This window comes from Oncorhynchus mykiss, chromosome 2, assembly GCF_013265735.2.
Source record: "Oncorhynchus mykiss isolate Arlee chromosome 2, USDA_OmykA_1.1, whole genome shotgun sequence".
In the NCBI taxonomy this organism is placed as follows: domain Eukaryota; kingdom Metazoa; phylum Chordata; class Actinopteri; order Salmoniformes; family Salmonidae; genus Oncorhynchus; species Oncorhynchus mykiss.
In genome coordinates, this window is record NC_048566.1 from 32,056,246 (window position 1) to 32,076,756 (window position 20,511).

The window sequence follows — 20,511 nt, forward strand, 5'->3', positions numbered from 1 at the left end:
GCTAAGGGACGTGACGCCAGAAGGAATGTTCCAGTGCGCAAATGTTTATGGGAAATGTAGTTCACTATATTAGATCAGACTACTTGTTTCACTAGATGGTTTGAATTTGAAACATCTAGCTATATTCAGTATCTTTGGTTAGTCAATAACTACATGACATAATAGTATATATTTTTTAAACTTATACTAATGTATTTTATCATCATGTTCGAGCGTGGGAACATTTGTGGAACATTTTTGCTGCACACAACATACTATTACCACTTCCGGTGTGCCTGGCCGCCATATTTGATTCTGCAAAAAATATAAATATTATGATATTTGTTTAGCTGTCTAGCAAAGTTACGAAAGTGTAATAAACACACATTCAGCGGCACACATTAGAAGAGTTGCACTTTTAGCGAACGACTTTCTAAGGTAAGCAACACTTGAAAGTCGAATCCATAGTTAGCTGTAGCTAAATAACAAACCGTGTAGAAATGCTCTGCAACTTAGCTAGCTATCTAACGTTAAGCTAACGAGCTAGCTACTTGTAAAACGAAGTCATTGACATTGTTAGATGTCTATCTAGCTAGCTATCTTGCAATGTAGCTAAATACCCCAAACGCGAAATACTATTAAGATGTTATTGATTATGTCTTGTGAAAATCAAAGCCATCTTCAGTTCTGAATGCTAGTAACTAACGTTAGCTACCTAACAATAATAGTGCGGATGTGGAAGGAGCCAGATTTGGTGCCCACTTCTTTGACATCCGTAGTTTCATATTCGACTTCCACCGGAACATAACACCAACCAAGTATCAAAGCATATAGTGTTGATTGTTACTTTATTAGATGTATTACTAGCTGACGAGAAAAGTTCAAGCCCAGCTAAATTAACTGTGCGATCATTCAGTCAGTGTTTCTTCCGCTAGCATGTGACTTGACACTTGTATTTTAGCAAAATAAATAATTTCACTTTTGCCAAGTTGATTCTTATTGCTGCCACAATTTCACATGTGTTCTGACTACGATTGCTTCACATTTACAAAAACGGAATATTTCCTAGTACTGCAATTTTTCCTTCAATACAACATCAACATTACACCAATAAAACACATTGATGCAACATGTTTCGCAGAGCATAAACAATACTATTTTGGCAGCAAAAAACATTCTCTAGACTTTTTAGCAATGCCTGGCTTATATTACTCAAGAGGGTTGTCTTACTGTTTTGACACTGTTTTGACACAAAAGCACTCTTTCTGTCTCCCAGTAGATGTCACTGGTTGACCTGGGGAAGCGGCTGCTGGAGGCTGCACGGGCAGGGCTGGATGATGATGTCAGGACCCTCATGGTTAATGGAGCTCCCTTCACCACTGATTGGGTAAGGGTCTCACTGTAGGGATACTCACATCCACTCACCTCATGTAGCCTAACACAGAGATATTGTTCCTCAGATATCTTGCGGTACATCACAAATCTACCTATGTTGCAGTGCTGGCTTCTTTCACACAATCCAGACACAGTGGTGTAGGGACTGGGTCCTCATAAACCAAACTGTGTGTTCTAGCTGGGGACATCCCCGCTCCATCTAGCGGCTCAGTACGGACACCACTCCACTGCTGAGGTGCTCCTTCGAGCAGGCGTTAGCAGGGATGCCCGGACCAAAGTGGACAGGACCCCACTCCACATGGCGGCCACGGAGGGCCACTCCAATATAGTGGAGCTGCTAGTCAGTGTAAGGGCAACCAAATGTAAAGCTGACAGTATTCAGCAGTTTATATGAAAAACATAACAGTTCTATTTTTAGTAAAGTGACTGATTATTTTATTAATGTTGAATGTTCACCACCCTCATTTTGGAATCTAGGCTACCCGTCTCACTTTCCTATCTCTTTTCCACCACTGTGGGGCGTGCTGTACTCCCTAGCAGAGCGGAGCGGACATCAACGCTAAGGACATGCTGAAGATGACAGCCCTGCACTGGGCGGCCCAGCACGGTCACAGAGAGGTGGCAGAGCTGCTGCTCAAATATGGAGCAGACGTCCACTCCCTCAGCAAGTTTGACAAGACGCCCTTTGACATTGCCATGGACACCAGCAATACTGAGCTCATGATACTGTTACAGGTGAAGGGACTGTGTGTGTGTGTTTTGTATGTATATGGCTCTGATGTTCATTTGTTTTCATGAAAATGCCCTTGTCTGTATAAGAAGGGAAGTGAACACGGGGGGGGGGGGGGGGATTTAAACACATGCAAGTATGTGTTCTTATCGCTGGTTTATGTAGCACGTGTTGAGACCCTGAAGGTTGAACTGTTGTGGGATGAACTGTCTGTTATTGTTAAATAACATCTTCAAGGTGTGTTTTGTGTATGTACACAGGATGGCATGCAGAACCAAGTGAACATGAACCCAGAGCCCCAGTTCATCATTTCCTCTGCTGGGGTCGTGAACCTCTCTGACCTCGTCAACACCACCGCCAAGTCAGGTATGGGCAACTGGAGCACTGGTTACAGTAAGTTAGGTACAAATTTAAATAGAGGTACATCAAATATAGTATAACTCACTGACATTTATAATTGATATAAATGGGGGAATCTTAGTTACCACCTGACCTCACCCAAGACACTTCTAAATACGATGACTTGATTGAGGTTTTGCATTGACTTATTATCCCAGGAGAATCTGTCTCTACCACCTCAGTCCTGGCAACACTGGCAGCCCTGGCAGAAGCCTCCGGTCCCATGGGTAACAATGCAGGTAAGTGATGTCTATGCATAACCATGAGGATAACACTACAAATTACTCTGAGCTACTCATGTTACAATTAAAAGTTAGGGCTAACACGATCTGTATTATAGTTCTTAGACTGCAATGGTAAGTAACTCTATCTTTCCCACAGGCAAATCTGAGGATGCGATCGCTGCAGATTCTGTGGACTCGGCCATTCAGCATGTAGTGGGCGATGGAGGTCAGAGGGTCATCACCATAGTGACGGACCAACACGGCAACCTGCAGCCAGCGGGACTTGGACAGCAGTTCTTTGTCACTATGCAGGGGCAGCAAAGTAAGTAGGAAACCACAGCCATATATAGCCATTTATACACTCGGTAGCCAGTTTATTAGACCCCAGCCACACCCGGACTGTTCTCTCTACTACCGCATGGCAAGCGGTATCGGAGTGCCAAGTCTAGGACTTGGCCATTTGTGAACAGCCACACCCGTTCACAAATGGTTCCTACAGACATTGAGTCACGTGGCCGTGGCTTGCTATAAAATGCAGATAGACAGGCATCGGTGCATTCAGTTAATGTTGCAGCTGTAGACTGCTAGAATGGGCAAAATGAGTGACCTATCAAATTCAAGTTTATTTGTCACGTGCGCCGAATATAACAGGTGTTGTACAACCTTACAGTGAAATGCTTACTTACAGGCTCTAACCAATAGTGCAAAAAAAAACGTGTGTGTAGGTAAGTAAAAAAATAATACAACAATACAAAGACATTTGAAAATAAGAGTAGCAAGGATATATACAGACACCGGTTAGTCAGGCTTATTGAGGTAGTATGTACATGTAGGGATGGTTAAAGTGACTATGCATATATGATGAACAGAGAGTAGCAGTAGCGTAAAAAGGGAGGGTGGTGGGACACAATGCAGAGAGCCCGGTTAGCCAATGTGCAGGAGCCCTGGTTGGTCGGGCCAATTGAGGTAGTATGTACATGAACGTATAGTTAAAGTGACTATGCAATAATGATGAACAGAGAGTAGCAGCAGGGTAAAAGAGGGGGTGGGGGGGCACACAATGCAAATAGTCCGGGTAACCATTTGGTTACCTGTTCAGGAGTCTTATGGCTTGGGGGTGAAAACTGTTGAGATGCCTTTTTGTCCTAGACTTGGCACTCCGATACTGCTTGCCATGCGGTAGTAGAGAGAACAGTCCGGGTGTGGCTGGGGTCTTTGACAATTTTTCAGGCCTTCCTCTGGCACCGCCTGGTGTAGAGGTCCTGGATGGCAGGCAGCTTTGTACCAGTGATGTACTCGGCCGTACGCACTACCCTCTGAAGTGCCTTGCGGTCGGATGCCGAGCAATTGCCGTACCAGGCAGTGATGCAACCGGTCAGGATGCTCTCGATGTTGCAGCTGTAGAACCTTTTGAGGATCTCAGGACCCATGCCAAATCTTTTTAGTTTCCTGAGGAGGAATAGGCTTTGTCGTGTCCTCTTCACGACTGTCATGGTGTGTTTGGACCATTCTAGTTTGTTGTTGATGTGGACACCAAGGACCTTGAAGCTCTCAACCTGCTCCACTACAGCCCTGTCGATGAGAATGGGGGCGTGCTCGGTGCTCCTTTTCCTGTAGTCCACAATCATCTCCTTAGTCTTGGTTACGTTGAGGGATAGGTTGTTATTCTAGCACCACCAGGCCAGGTCTCTGACCTCCTCCCTATAGGCTGTCTCGTCGTTGTCGGTGATCAGGCCTACCACTGTTGTGTCGTCTGCAAACTTAATGATTGTGTTGGAGTCTTGCCTGGCCAATCAGTCGTGGGTGAACAGGGAGTACAGGAGGGAACTGAGCACGCACCCCTGGGGAGCTCCAGTGTTGAGGATCAGCGTGGCGGATGTGTTGCTACCTACCCTCACCACCTGAGGGCGACCCATCAGGAAGTCCAGGATCCAGTTGCAGAGGGAGGTGTTTAGTCCCAGGTTCCTTAGCTTAGTGATGAGCTTTGAGGGTACTATGGTGTTGAACGCTGAGATGACCTATGCTACTTTGAGCATGATATGATTGTCGGTGCCAGGCTCACCAGTTCCAGTATTTCAGAAATGGCTTTTCCCGTGCTTTTCAAGCACAACAGTATCTAGGATTTACAGAGAATAGTGCAACAAAAAAAAACATCTAGTCAGTGGCAGTCCTGTGGGCAAAAAACGTGTTGATGAGAGAGGTCGAAGGAGAATGACAAGAATCATGCAAGCTAACAGGCAGGCCTCAAACAGGCAAATAACGGCACAGTACAACAATGGTGTGCAGAATGGCATCTCTGAACTCACAACTTGTCGATCCTTGTTACGAATGGGCTATTGCAGCAGACAACCACACTGGGTTCCACTCCTATCAGATAAAAACAAGAAAATGCCTCTTGATAGGTCCCTTGATACCAATTAAGCAACATTTGAATGCCACAACTTATAGAATCTGTGCCCTGAAGAATTCAGACTGTTCTGGAGGCAAAGGGGTGTCCGACCTGGTACTAGATGGGTGTACCCAATAAACTGGCCACTGAGTGTATATGTATTTAGTTTACATTGTGCTCATGTCAGCCTTTTTCAAGCCATTACAATGAATGCATTCATGAGCTTGTGTTTTGTTTCTGTAGTGGTGGCAGTCCCGGCTGGTCAGATCACAGAGGAGGTGGTAGAACAGGAGCCTTATCCCTCTCCGGCACGCAAGAGGAGAATAGAGCCTGCAGTCATCCTAACCAGACCCAAAGAAAAGGTCAGCAATGGTCCCCATGTTTGTTGCTTGGCATAATATTCTGAAATTGTCTCTCTCTTCTTACTGTATGTGTCCATCGTTCTCAGAAAGCGAAGTCAGGGGACAGCAGTCGGGAGCAGCTCCAGAAGCAGTTGCAGGAGGCCAACCGGAAGGCCCAGGAGTACCGCACACAGCTCCTACAGAAGGAGCAGGAGGCTGAGCAGTACCGCCTCCGACTAGAGGAGGCCATAGAGCAACAACAGAGCAACAATACAAGCAATGCTACTGGTTCTACCAGCACAGGTGTCCAGGAGGTAGAGGAGGAGGTGGTCCAAATAGAAAAACAACATGAGACATATGAGAGAGTTGTAGAGGAAGACAAAGTGGAAGGGGAGGAGGACGTCCCATTTCCGGAAGACACCATTCTGGTTAAAGTGGAGGAGGAGCTGGATTCAGGGGAGGGAGAACAGATAACAGTGGATGAGACCGAGGAAACAGAGAAGGCTTCAACTAAGGTCACAACAACCCCCAAACGGGGGAGAGGGAGGGGACGAGGACGTGGGAGGAGGCGGTAGTCGAGTGTCCCTCTGTGCTCTTGGTGTTCTCTCATGATGTCTTGTTTTATGCTTTTATATTAATATAAACATTTATTACTTGTTTGTTATTTTAGAACAATAACGTTGTACTTGTATTTGTAACTAGGTTTTGAGATTATTTTATTTACTTACAATACTTTTGAAGCCATTGGCGAGCACTTGTAAGCTAACGCTGAGCCATGTGGGAGGAGTTAAGGATGCAGATGGCTCCACAGTGTACAAACCATTCTGTAAATTTATAGAAAGTAAGAAAAGGTATGTTTGCATAGGAGTGTAAATACTGCAATGTGGGTTTGATTGCACTGCATTCATTCTCCTAAGAATAAGGTTTGCAACACATTCTAAATAGGATATTCAATCCACAGCATTTCTGGTTCCTGTCATCAGCGTCATGTTTAAAATGGTAGAATCAAGTTAGCTCAAGTGTATAGTGCTAACTGAGAAAATGTATCTGATTCTTCCGAAAAGGTTGTCCAAGGCTGGCTAAGTTGTAGTTATTTGCATACCTCAATGTGTGAGTGTTTGCGCATGTGTGGATGAGGTCGATGTGTGAAATATCAGTGTTTCTTTGGTAGTTGGCCAGCTTTCTTAAATCTCAGTCTTAAATATCCTCTTTTAGTACTATTTTAGTTGCAGACCACTCAGACATTAAGATACTGTAGGTTTTCATTTTTTGTTCCAAGTAATGTTAGATTTTAGAGTTAATGTGTAAGTCACTGTTATTCTTAAGCTCTTATTTTTGTTCCTTTTGTCATTTTAAAGCATTACACTCTATAGACCAGCGTCTGTCAATAGACATTGATCTGTCATCACAGTCCAGTTTAAACTAATACTCTCAGAAAAATATTGTTTACATATGCTCTCTTTGATGGCTAGTTAGTTTGGCACTATGTTCTGCTATGTGTTTTTATAATGTTCATAAAGAAACACTATCAGGGGTTATCTTCCAGTTGGTTAGGAGAAAAATAAATAAACATTTTGGTACAAAATAATGTTAGTGAGAAAATGTTGGATTGTTTTTTATGTGGAATACCCCTTTCTTAACAAATGTATTTTTAGAATTCAATAAATAAGCACGTATTGTTATTCTATCCATGCATGTTACTTGTCCTTTTTGATTATTTATTATATGACTATTGTTCATCGACAAACAATGCATCTACATACACTGAGTGTGCAAAACATTAGGAACACTTGCTCTTTCCATGACAGACTGACCAGGTGAATCCAGGTAAAAGCTATGATCCCTTATTGATGCCACTTCTTAAATCCATTTCAATCCGTGTAGATGAATGGGAGGAAACAGGTTAAATAATGATTTTTATGCCTTGAGACATGGATTGTGAATGTGTCCCATTCAGAGGATGAATGGTCAAGACAAAAGATTTAAGTGCCCTTTGAACGGGGCATGGTAGTAGGTTCCCATGTGTATCAAGAATGGTCTACCACCCAAAGGACATCCAGCCAACTTGACAAAACTGTAGGAAATATTGGGGTCAACATGGGCCAGCATCCTTGTGGAACGCTTTCGACACCTTGTACAGTCCATGCCCCGAAAGGGGTATGCAACTCAATATTAAGGTGTTCCTAATGTTTTGTACACTCCATGTATACCTGCAGGCATATAAAACAATCTAAATCTTATGTGTTTTGAATTAGTCCTGACGGAGTAGCTTTAATGAGGTTCACCATATAGCTTCTGTAAGTAATTATTAGAACGGAGCATTTCTTTCTTGCCTCGTTGAACCTGAGTTTTTTTTTATTTCATATTTTCTCTTGAGGAAACTTGAATAAATTAATCTAACTTTACTTCTATTTATAGCATGCATTTCACAATGATGTCCCTGGTGACCAATCAGGAAAATTACAAGCAATTGTTTTAAGTGCTTAGCTGTACATGAACAGTATCTATTCTGTTAAAACAGCTGTGATGGTTTCAGCAATGTACCATAGTACATCGGTGTCTCTTCCCGAGAAAACTGTTTACAGACCATTAAATAAACTTGAATAGATTACAGCAGAAAAACTAAAAAGGCCCCTTTTGGGAATGAAATGAAGTCAGTGCATATAAAGTTGAAGTCAGAAGTTTACATACACCTTAGCCAAATACATTTAAACTCAGTTTTTCACAATTCCTGACATTTAATCCAAGTAAGAATTCCCTGTCTTAGGTCAGTTAGGATCACCACTTTATTTTTAGAATGTGAAATGTCTGAAATGAATAATAGTAGAGAGAATTATTTATTTCAGCTTTTATTTCTTTCATCACATTTCCAGTGGGTAAGAAGTTTACATACACTCAATTAGTATTTGCTAGCATTGCCTTTAAATTGTTTAACTTGGGTCAAACGTTTCGGGTAGCCTTCCACAAGCTTCCCACAATAAGTTTGGTGAATTTTAGCCCATTCCTCCTGACAGAGCTGGTATAATTAGTCAGGTTTGCAGGCCTCCTTGCTCGCACACACTTTTTTCAATTTTCTGTTGGATTGAGTTCAGGGCTTTGTGATTGCCACTCCAATACCTTGACTTTGTTATCCTTAAGCCATTTTGCCACAACTTTGTAAGTATGCTTGGGGTCATTGTCCATTTGGAAGACCCATTTGCGACCAAGCTTTAACTTCCTGACGGATGTCTTGAGATGTTGCTTCAATATATCCACATAATTGTTCTCCCTCATGATGCCATCTATTTTGTGAAGTGCACCAGTCCCTCCTGCAGCAAAGCACCCCACAACATGATGTTGCCACCCCCGTGCTTCACGGTTGGGATGGTGTTCTTCGGCTTGAAAGCATCCCCCCTTTTCCTCCAAACATAATGATGGTCATTATGGCCAAACAGTTCTATTTTTGTTTCATCAGACCAGAGGACATTTCTCCACAAAGTACGATCTTTGTCCCCATGTACAGTTGCAAACCGTAGTCTGGCTTTTTTATGGCGGTTTTGGAGCAGTGGATTCTTCCTTGCTGAGCGGCCTTTCAGGTTATGTCGATATAGGACTTGTTTTACTTTGGATATAGATACTTTTGTACCTGTTTCCTCCAGCATCTTCACAAGGTCCTTTGCTGTTGTTCTGAGATTGATTTTCACTTTTCGCACCAAAGTACATTCATCTCTAGGAGACAGAACGTGTCTCCTTCCTGAGCGGTATGAGGGCTGCGTGGTCCCATGGTGTTTATACTTGCTTACTATTGTTTGTACAGATGAAGGTGGTACCTTCAGGCATTTGGAAATTGCTCACAAGGATGAACCAGACTTGTGGTGGCCTTGGCTGATTTATTTTGATTTTCCCATGATGTCAAGCAAAGAGGCACTGAGTTTGAAGGTAGGCCCTGAAATACATCCACAGGTACACCTCCAATTGACTCAAATTATGTCAATTAGCCTATCAGAAGCTTCTAAAGCCATGACACCATTTTCTGGAATTTTCCAAGCTGTTTAAAGGCACAGTCAACTTAGTGTATGTAAACTTTTGACCCACTGGAATTGCGATACAGTGAATTATAAGTGAAATAATCTGCCTGTAAACAATTGTTGGAAAAATGACTTGTGTCATGCACAAAGTAGATGTCCTAACCGACTTGCCAAAACTATAGTTTGTTAACAAGAAATTTGTAGAGTGGTTGAAAAACAAGTTTTAATGACTCCAACCTAAGTGTATGTAAACTTCCGACTTCAACTGTATGTAAAGTGGCTGAGTGTGTGTCGTAGACCTTAAAGAGCCAATGAACACACCGATTGGTGTATGGGAGGGGGAAACTGAAAATTAGTTGTCATTGGCAGAGGTTTGGAACTCTCTTTCTTATTGATCTATTAACTAATTAACCGCATGGTGATGTCACCATGGAAGGCCAAAACTCCATCCCACTGACAGGCTGACATTTCCTGCATCTTTCAAACAGCTCATACAATGAAAGTGCCCTTAACATAATTTTCATAATTTCATAATATTATTCCAATCTTATAGTGTGTAAATATACAGTGGGTTCTGAAATTATTGACAACTTTGATAAAGATGAGCAAAAATGAAAGTACAGTGCCTTGCGAAAGTATTCGGCCCCCTTGAACTTTGCAACCTTTTGCCACATTTCAGGCTTCAAACATAAAGATATAAAACTGTATTTTTTTGTGAAGAATCAACAACAAGTGGGACACAATCATGAAGTGGAACGACATTTATTAGATATTTCAAACTTTTTTAACAAGTCAAAAACTGAAAAATTGGGCGTGCAAAATTATTCAGCCCCTTTACTTTCAGTGCAGCAATCTCTCTCCAGAAGTTCAGTGAGGATCTCTGAATGATCCAATGTTGACCTAAATGACTAATGATGATAAATACAATCCACCTGTGTGTAATCAAGTCTCCGTATAAATGCACCTGCACTGTGATAGTCTCAGAGGTCCGTCAAAAGCGCAGAGCATCATGAAGAACAAGGAACACACCAGGCAGGTCCGAGATACTGTTGTGAAGATGTTTAAAGCCGGATTTGGATACAAAAATATTTCCCAAGCTTTAAACATCCCAAGGAGCACTGTGCAAGCGATAATATTGAAATGGAAGGAGTATCAGACCACTGCAAATCTACCAAGACCTGGCCGTCCCTCTAAACTTTCAGCTCATACAAGGAGAAGACTGATCAGAGATGCAGCCAAGAGGCCCATGATCACTCTGGATGAACTGCAGAGATCCACAGCTGAGGTGGGAGACTCTGTCCATAGGACAACAATCAGTCGTATATTGCACAAATCTGGCCTTTATGGAAGAGTGGCAAGAAGAAAGCCATTTCTTAAAGATATCCATAAAAAGTGTCGTTTAAAGTTTGCCACAAGCCACCTGGGAGACACACCAAACATGTGGAAGAAGGTGCTCTGGTCAGATGAAACTAAAATTGAACTTTTTGGCAACAATGCAAGACGTTATGTTTGGCGTAAAAGCAACACAGCTCATTACACTGAACACACCATCCCCACTGTCAAACATGGTGGTGGCAGCATCATGGTTTGGGCCTGCTTTTCTTCAGCAGGGACAGGGAAGATGGTTAAAATTGATGGGAAGATGGATGGAGCCAAATACAGGACCATTCTGAAAGAAAACCTGATGGAGTCTGCAAAAGACCTGAGACTGGGACGGAGATTTGTCTTTCAACAAGACAATGATCCAAAACATAAAGCAAAATCTACAATGGAATGGTTCAAAAATAAACATATCCAGGTGTTAGAATGGCCAAGTCAAAGTCCAGACCTGAATCCAATCGAGAATCTGTGGAAAGAACTGAAAACTGCTGTTCACAAATGCTCTCCATCCAACCTCACTGAGCTCGAGCTGTTTTGCAAGGAGGAATGGGAAAAAAATTCAGTCTCTCTATGTGCAAAACTGATAGAGACATACCCCAAGCGACTTACAGCTGTAATCGCAGCAAAAGGTGGCGCTACAAAGTATTAACTTAAGGGGGCTGAATAATTTTGCACGCCCAATTTTTCAGTTTTTAATTTGTTCAAAAAGTTTGAAATATCCAATAAATGTCGTTCCACTTCATGATTGTGTCCCACTTGTTGATTCTTCACAAAAAAATACAGTTTTATATCTTTATGTTTGAAGCCTGAAATGTGGCAAAAGGTCGCAAAGTTCAAGGGGGCCGAATACTTTCGCAAGGCACTGTAACTCAATATTTGAATTATTTATTTTATACACTAATTTTTGCTAATTTTTATCAAGTGCGTCAATGATTTTTGACTGCACTGTGCCTTTAAAATGCTCATGTAATTAATGGGTACATTTATCAGTTATTGATAATTGATAGTTATTGATCACCACAGTTTATGTCCTTAACATGTGCAGAGAACGTCAAATTACTGTAGTAGACTGTGAATATGGGAATGGAATGCCTGCTTCTAGCAGGAAGACACACAAAGGGTTTGTATCCATGTTCCAATGTTAGTGTATGTGTATCTTTGAAAAACAGAAGTGTTGTCAATATCAAAAATAGATTATATGAATTACCGAAGACCTCTACAGCTTTTTTGAAAGATATGTAACAGCATTGTACTAAATGGCACAATAACAATTGCTTATTGCTTTACACAAGCGTTTTAATATTTCACAAAATGATTGTACATAAATGTTTTTAGATGTAATATTAAATAGGTTCCCCATCACTGTCTGTTTATACGATAATTATATATATCAAGGCACCCCATTTGTGTGTCACAGTGAATTGTTATTCTGCATGGTATTGGATCCGTCTCGGTCGAAAGAGCAGCCCTTGCCTGCGGCTGGAGCAATAGCAGGTGTGTCTATTGGCCTGATGAGAGCCAGACAAAGCGCTTGGGTTCACACAAATGATACAGATGGCTGCAAGCTACCCCTGCCACAAACTGAGAATGTGTTAAAGAGAAAGTGTTAATGTTTTTACCCGTATCATGAGCTTGGAGAGGGCATAATAAAAAATAATGATGTTTTTTTCCCTTAACTTTTCATCTGATGTTTGACTTCTTAAAACAAGAAACTAAAAAGGCAATGCATCGTAATTACTTTTATTATGAAAGGAAAGAGGCTCAAGGCAAGCATAATACATGTTCAAAAGAAGGCTCAAACGTTGACAGTGAATACTGTACTGTACCAACTAAATAACAGCAGCATCAACATGCGTAAAGCACCCAACATGCTTGGAGGGGAAACTTTGCATAAACATGCAAAGACACTTGTGCACAGAAAGGTACCACTAAACTGATACATTGTGATAGGAAAAGGCCACAGTATATCACAAGAACATCACATGTCAAAGTGTGAAAGCACACTCATTTGGTAGGTGTATGACATCTGCTTGAAGTGCATAACATATTTTTCTGTCATCTATTGACTATCTGTAAACATGCTACTCTATAAGGCGTACAGTTAAGTAGTTGCCCAAAGAAAGAGCCACAGACATTGTCCATAAAGGGATCGTCCAAGGTGTGATAATCTGTTCAGATGTAGCACACTGCTAACATGCCATCTGTAGGCAGTGATATGCTTTATTTTATTTCAGATATGAAAAGGATATTACATAGAACTATAGCAAGATGTTATCTACGACAGAACTACTGGAATGAATCTTTCGACTCATCCAGATGTTCATAATTAGGCACAAGTTACGGCACAGTAAACATTTCAATAAACCTCATTTGGTCATTTAGATTTATGACTCTGGATCCTTTACATTAAAAGTGATTTGTCATTTTTTTGATTGCAGACATTGAATAGTTAACACTTATCCCACTGCTGACATCAAACATCTAAGGCCCATTGAAGCCTCCCGAAAAACAATGAAGTCTCTTTAAAGGATACTTTGAAACATTGTCTACCTCTCTTTCCACGATGGCAAGAAAACAAAGAACCTGGGTGACAAAGATATGGATATCAATGTTATGTTATAGGCTGGCTGATGTTAAAGGAAATATCTCTCTTCCAATTTCAAAAAGTATCAACCAGCTCAATGAGGGTCAGGGTCTTTGTGAGTGCACAAGGCGCTGGTTGGCATAAATGTAACTACATTTGTTTTTTCTGTGTAAGTGTATTTTTGTTTGAGCGATGCTTGATTGATTGTTTGTGCATTTTGTACCTTGGCCAAAGTGGACAATTGAAGTCAAAAATTCCACAGGATACACTGTTTATATACTGAGGACCTTGCCGCAAACAAGCAACTTTATAGCTTCAAGCAGCATTCAAATGTTTTCCTTGTTCTTACATGGAGTTTTATTCCTTTACTACTACAAGTACACAATTGAAATGTAGGCCTATTTGCAGGAGGAACTGTTGCATAGAGCACCTGTAGCCCTTTCCTGCAGTCAAATGACCAAAAGTGGTCTCATGGGTGGAATGTTATTAATATTTCTCATAGTTTCATAATTAATAAACATCCAGTGTTGCTATGTCAAACAGTTGTGTTATATTTCAGTATTCTGTGATGTATATAAAATGTAATATTGGGATGCAAACTCAAAATGTAATACATTTCAACTATATATCTGACTTGGTAAAATTGTCTTATTTTTTTAAACCCATAACCATGTGCATAAGGTGTATACATTTCTTCTGAGTAGATTTGTTTAAGACTACTAAGAAACACTGTGTGACCCTAGTTTAGCCCACCGCAGTAAAGGGTTAAGGGGATGGGGTAGTGAAATAATGCAATAGTAGTGGCAACGAGTTAGCCTGGAGTGTGTCTTCGGGAGTTAGATATGATAGCAGGTACCTTAGATGATGCCTATAGTGTTAGGCATTTGGTAGAAGTGTTGGCCATTTGGTAGAAGATGTTCCTTATAAGTGATTCCATATGAAACCAGAACAAATAAAATACCATGATTTAGGGATTTTCGCAACATTTAATCCATAGAATGGTCCTTTGGAGGAAAGCATAACTGAGAATTACTAAATCAAAGTTGCCATATTATGGCATTTTTGCCTTACCCAGGCCTCCTGTAAGACTCCACAATCTTTCCTCTGTAGATGCTAAAAAGCTAAAATTGGTGTCATATTAAACTTTAACGCTTGCTCTGTAATATGAGTAGTATTATGATTTCAATAACATTTTTGTACATTCATATATATTTATATAATATTATAATATTTATATTATATAATATTTATATAATATATTAATATTTAAAAATACAAACATGAATATTGAAAATGTTTCAATATATTGTTGAACATAATATACTCTAGGGGCATATCAAAGTTCCATGGTGGGATCTCTGCTAGTTTTAATTTTATTGACCGTTTCATATTGAGAAATTGGCACAGCAGGCAATGTAACCAATCACAGCCCTCCTTTTACTTGCATCATTGCACATCATGCACATTTAAGGACTCCTGGGAAAGGCCAAAATGTCATAAATATGACAACTTAGATAAATTATTTCTCAATTATGCTTTTAGATACAAATGTCAAATATATGTCAAATATATGTCAACAATCTTTCTTACAAAGGACCATTCTATGGATAAAATCTTTTTTTTTATCTGCAAAATTATGTCCTTTTTTGTCCTGGTTTCATATGGAATCACTCGTATGTGTTGTCATTAGGGTAATAAGGGCTGGCAATTACTGCTTATGACTGCAGTAATTGGTGAAGCAATTGATACAACATGTTACAATAGAGCAGACAAAGAAAGGTTTTAGGTGATGCATGCTCGAAGGCTGCTTCTAATCCAAAGGTGCCACTGGTGGTTTGGCACCAGCAGTCATACAGCATGTGGTCCTTGGGCAAAATGGATAAACAAAGTTGCTCCTCGAGCATTGCAATATTTGACAGTGCTTCAGTGTCAAGGGAGCTCCTTCTCCACACGGAGAAGGACACTGCAATACAGTGTCGAGGGAGCTCCTTAGGTCCTCCTTAGACAATGCGGTAGTCAAACGTGTCCTTCTCCGTGTGGTCTGTCCAGTTGGAGGAGGGCATGCTGCGGTATGGGTCCAGCAGGATGCGGAAGCAGCGCACGATGAGCAAGGCCAGGGCGATGAAGAGGAGGAGGACGAAGACAAAGGCAGCCTTCCCCTCAGCCATCCTGGACCCCTCATCCATTTCGTCACTGCTCCTCCTGCCTTCCTCAGATAATCACTTTCAGATGTGGTAAGATACTGGAGCACTGGTGGCTCCTGTAGTGAAAGCCAAACCAATCAAATATGAGTAAATGCAATGTATATAATCAGTGGCTACCTGTCATTCAGGGCAGGTGGGGCTTGCCTGTTTTGCATGTTATTTTGGCATTAATACGTGTCACATATCAGTTTGCAAATAATGCAACAAAAAATATATAATTGAGTTAATTAAGCCGCATACAAACATGGTCTCTTTTTTGTTTTCTTGAGTAAGGCAGCTCCAAAATGCAGGTGTTTCAGCTTAGCTTAGTGCTTTCTGTGGTGGTGGGGCAAACCAGCAGAAAATATGGAGCATTGTGCCGTGATTGGCTCAGTGTTCTGTCACTCATGGGGACACTACGTCACCACCAAGTCTAAGGGTACATAGAGTTACATTAGAAGTGACCATCCAAGAATGCTCAAGGTCATTGGCCACAGATAAAATGACATCAAGTCCCGTTATACAGTAGCTTTAATGAACTGATCAGGTCAACATCATACTTTCAAAATATTAGCTAGCAGTCATCATCATGAATCAAGTCGACAATCTACTGGCAAATCCTTTTCAATCCTTGTCATATGAAGAGAAATAATGAAGAGAAATTATAGATAGAATGCATCGGTGCTCATCGCCCATCGCCCATTGGACATAAACATTACAGAACAAGTTGAAAATCGCAAATTCAACAATGAGTGGTTTGGAAGGAATCAGCGGCTAACTAGAAGTACTGCAAAGCAATCATTAGCCTGCAATTCATTGGAGTGGCTGTGGCTGTGTGGTCCCAAGTCTAAGATTAAGGGTCTCTTTTCCTAGTTTAAAATTATAAACATTTAAAATTGGCCATGCTGTTAATGAAGCAAGATTTGTGCCGTGCTCAAAACAACTGTTAACTCAGAACTGCAAAATCTGACTTTAGTGAGTACAAGACAATTGGGAACTCGGGTAAAATACGTTTTTAACTTTCATCCAACTCGGAATTGTAAATCCGGAATTTGAGCCTCTATCTAGAGCTACAACCTTAAAATCACAGACATCAACAAGATTCAACCATTTTTTCCCCCCCAGGGTTTCCAGTTGTCTTGAAAGCACAATAAATCCAGAGGATGCCAGACTTTGATGACAAAATTGTTCAAGTGAGCACATCACAAGGTGAGTCCAAAAATGTCTTGTATGATGCTGCATAAATTATTTAATATGCCAGGGAGACAGTATTACTTTCCTTGCTACAGTATACATATGTGTATGTTGTGTAGTAAGCTGTTAGTAGCCCATATGCCAATACTTTGGTCTATTTTTCACCTCTTAATTTCACCCGACCAAGATTTAAATGCTTTGAATAGTTCAGGCTCCAAGCAGCAACACTGTTAGAATGTTTTGCTCTCTCGATTGTGAGCTTTAAGAGGCTCTTTTGGGCTGGATTTAGGCCTCATGGTTCTGTAAGCATTAAGCGTTGTCACAGAGATTGAGAACGTCACCTGGGAGGGGATGACAGGCAAAGCCGGTAGTGTTATGTGATGGCTTATGGTGAGGATGAAGACGAAAGAGCCCGTTGTTCTAGACATATCTCTGCCAGTGACTCTCGGGAGAGAAGCCTTCAACCCTGCTTCTCTGTGACGGGCAGAGGATGAACATCTTGTAATCCATCACACTTAGGACTCAAGAATGATATTTCACCCTGCTGACTTATTGTGTTGCTAGAGGAAAGTGACAGATGATGTGGCAGTAAGCACAGCTGAAGGAAAAGGAACCAAAACGAATGTCTGGTTTACGGTAAACAAAAATTCAGTCTGATGTGTATCGATATTAGTTAATACAATATAATTGTTGATGAATTGAAGCTAATATCCATCTAATATCTAATATCCATCTATGATTAAATTAATAATTTAGACTACAAAAAAGAGAGAACATGTTTAAGCAGTGCTTTTGATATAGGCTACCTTCTTCAGTTCTTTAATTCTGTCCCTTCAAGGTACTATTGTTGAGCAATTAAGTCTAGCAACCGCATTTTTAGGCAATATAAAATCAAGTCTCCTCACATTTACTTGACCATTTTGCATTGTCCTCGGTTACAAAAAAAAATCAGGGAGGCAGTTGACACATTAAAGAATATGATTGTTCATGCCTGTGTAGACATGAACAGAGTTGACTATCAAAGTGGCAAGAGAATGAGTTTTGGTATGATTTATGACTTACTATTCAATTCAACAGCTGACTTCTAGTGTCATTTTGTAGGGTGGGCTGTGAACAGCATTAATTAAATATATATTTTTATTAGTCAAACTGGAGAGAATAATAGTATGGTATGATGGATTCCATACGTTTGTTATTGATTCTACAGTGTCAGAATGCATATTCTAGGCTATATCTCATAACAAACACATATTTGCCTGGGATCGACTGACTTCTGAAATAATGTGACAGAATGGCACGTGTTGCGCATTGACAAGCCACACCATTTTGAAAATAGAAAACAAGCTATTTTTAGAAAACAGGACACACCCTTAAATAAATGTTTATTTTAATATGTTTTATAAGAGTTTATAGACTATTAGAATTATTTTCTGATAGAGTGTTATTGTATCAGGGCAACATTGGGAAAATAAAAGGAAAATTCAAGGCATTCTCTCGCCTGTGCGCAGGTGCCAAAATGACACAAAAATAGGTTTTTCTCTGTCACTCAATGAGCAGCATGGCATTGAAACGCTAAAATAAATGACCAAAACATGATTTAAAATAATTAATGTATTAGGCCTACTTTAGACTAGCGAGAAGATGGCGTGACGCTTACCTGTTGTATCAGAAGAGCGCGGGAAATTCCGTCAGCGCGCGCACCAAAGGCAATACATTTATGAATAGCCACATATTTTTCAGTATTTTGCGAGAAAAACAAAAACAAGCATTTTATCTAAACATACCCTGCTCTCCATTTTCAATCTCTTTCTTTCAAGCTGTTAATATTTCTGCCTGCTCATCCACCCAGAGCTTTTGTCGTCCCCCTCACTCACTCCCACCAAAGTGATGTAGTAGGCTATCTCGTTGCCAGTGGCAACCTGTTGCCATAGTAATCCATCCTTACAGGTGTAAGTGCACGAGAGAAAGCAAGGTGTGGTTCTGTCTGTGTGTTTCATGACATAGCAAATTGACAAGCTTCTGTTTGAGACGTACGAATAATTGGTTCTTCCACAACCTTATTGTTAGATAATTGTAAAATGTGCAGATTATCTCTACAAATAGAGAGATACATCGAAAACACTTAATTCTGGCGTTTGATATATTTTTTTTTTAACTTCGCTGCAAGAAACATGTAGAGAACCCTTGCACAGACTAGTATCTTGGTTTTGACTCATATCCCATTCCCCGAGTCCCCCGATAGTCCAGGCTACCAAACTATTGCCCAATACCCAAATGATTTTTCATAAATAAACAATGATGACCATGCAAGTCAGTTTCTCAATGGTCTCAATGGTCTGTGAGTAATAGGCTATATTAGACTGGTAAAATGTGATTGAATTACTTGATTCATAATATAAGCAGACCAATACTGTTTTGGGTCACAGAGAGTGGGTTATTTGACCTCAGTGTTCGATGAGCATGATTTGCTCTGAGCCAGACGTCAAGCAGTTAGTCTTCCACATTTAAGAATGATGGGTCAGACTGCTTGAAAAAAACAAATCCACGTTGAAGTTGTTCACTAATCTAAAACTCACTGATGGGCCTGGCATACAAAGCCCCACAGAGCTCTCTGGTGGTTATTTTGTGCATTGCAGTTTAAAGCACACAACGGTGACGTACGCTGAATGTATAAAACAGGAACCCTTGCTCTTTACATGACATATACTGACCAGGTGAATCCAGGTGAAAGCTATGATCCCCTATTGATCTCAACTATTAAATCCACTTCAATCAGTGTAGGAGGAAGGCAAGGAGACAGGTCAAATAAGGATTTTTAAACGTTGAGACATGGATTGTGTATGTGTGCCATTCAGAGGGTGAATGGGCAAGACAAAATATTTAAGCGCCTTTGAACGGGGTATGGTAGTAAGTTCCAGGTGCACCGGTTTGAGTGTGTCAGGAACTGCAACACTGCTGGGTTTTTCACGCTCAACAGTTTCCCTTGTGTATCAAGAATGGTCCACCACACAAAGGACATCCAGCCAACTTGACAAAACTGTGGGAGGCATTGGAGTCAACAATGGGACAACATCCCTGTGGAACACTTTCAACACTTTGTAGAGTCCATGCCAGATGAATTGAGGCTGTTCTGACTGCAAAAGGGGATGCAACTCAATATTAGGAAGGTGTTCCTAATGTTTTGTACACTCAGTGTATAAGAATATACTGTATAACCTGGTATTGAGCCTCAGGCGTTTAGTTACCGGACAGCGATGGGCCGATACCAGTGCTGCCATTGGCTCAAAGGGAAGCTGAATCTCATTCATCTACACCCTCACTGCATGCAGGCTATTATTATGCAAAAACAATACACGTCTAGGCAAACAATAGTTTATGTGCAAGTAAGAATCAAAGATTTACTCATTTGTTGATTCCTATGGAAGTTCCACTGGTAACACTTCTGTAGCCGCTGACTGTTTCTTGCTTTCTTTCCAATAGAGAACTGAAAACACAGTCTTTGATTAGCTACCCTCCTAATTAGGAGACATTTTCACTTCATGTTCTTTTATGGAAATGAATTGAAATGAACACCGTTCATATCAAACACCATTTGCATAGTTCACTCAAGAAGCTATATACTCAAGAAGCTGGCTACATTTGACCATAACACTTTAGTTCACACACCAAAATCAAACCCATATGAATTTACATTTGAAAGAGGAGC

General features: G+C 40.6%; 1 protein-coding gene and 1 long non-coding RNA gene across 6 annotated transcripts; one reads left to right on the plus strand and one right to left on the minus strand.

Annotated features, from left to right (window-relative positions):
* Nucleotides 1-273: 273 nt before the first annotated feature.
* LOC110487062 (GA-binding protein subunit beta-1) lies at nucleotides 274-7,141 on the plus strand. 5 transcript variants are annotated; one of them, XM_021558973.2, is made up of 9 exons: nucleotides 274-417; nucleotides 1,256-1,366; nucleotides 1,553-1,720; nucleotides 1,912-2,109; nucleotides 2,365-2,497; nucleotides 2,662-2,742; nucleotides 2,885-3,049; nucleotides 5,360-5,478; nucleotides 5,565-7,141. In XM_021558973.2, exons 2-9 carry the CDS (start codon nucleotides 1,259-1,261, stop codon nucleotides 6,030-6,032), a joined length of 1,440 nt encoding a protein of 479 aa, XP_021414648.2. In that variant the 5' UTR covers nucleotides 274-417; nucleotides 1,256-1,258; the 3' UTR covers nucleotides 6,033-7,141. The 5 variants fall into 5 exon arrangements, with proteins under 5 accessions (XP_021414648.2, XP_021414676.2, XP_021414667.2 ...); XM_021559001.2 differs by having other exon boundaries at nucleotides 276-417; nucleotides 2,365-2,470; XM_021558992.2 differs by having other exon boundaries at nucleotides 276-417; nucleotides 1,915-2,109.
* Nucleotides 7,142-12,572: 5,431 nt separating this feature from the next.
* LOC110487099 lies at nucleotides 12,573-18,891 on the minus strand. Its single transcript, XR_002468177.2, has 2 exons — nucleotides 18,463-18,891; nucleotides 12,573-15,688 (listed from the first exon to the last, which is right to left on the minus strand). It is a non-coding gene; the product is annotated as an uncharacterized LOC110487099 (long non-coding RNA).
* Nucleotides 18,892-20,511: the final 1,620 nt, after the last annotated feature.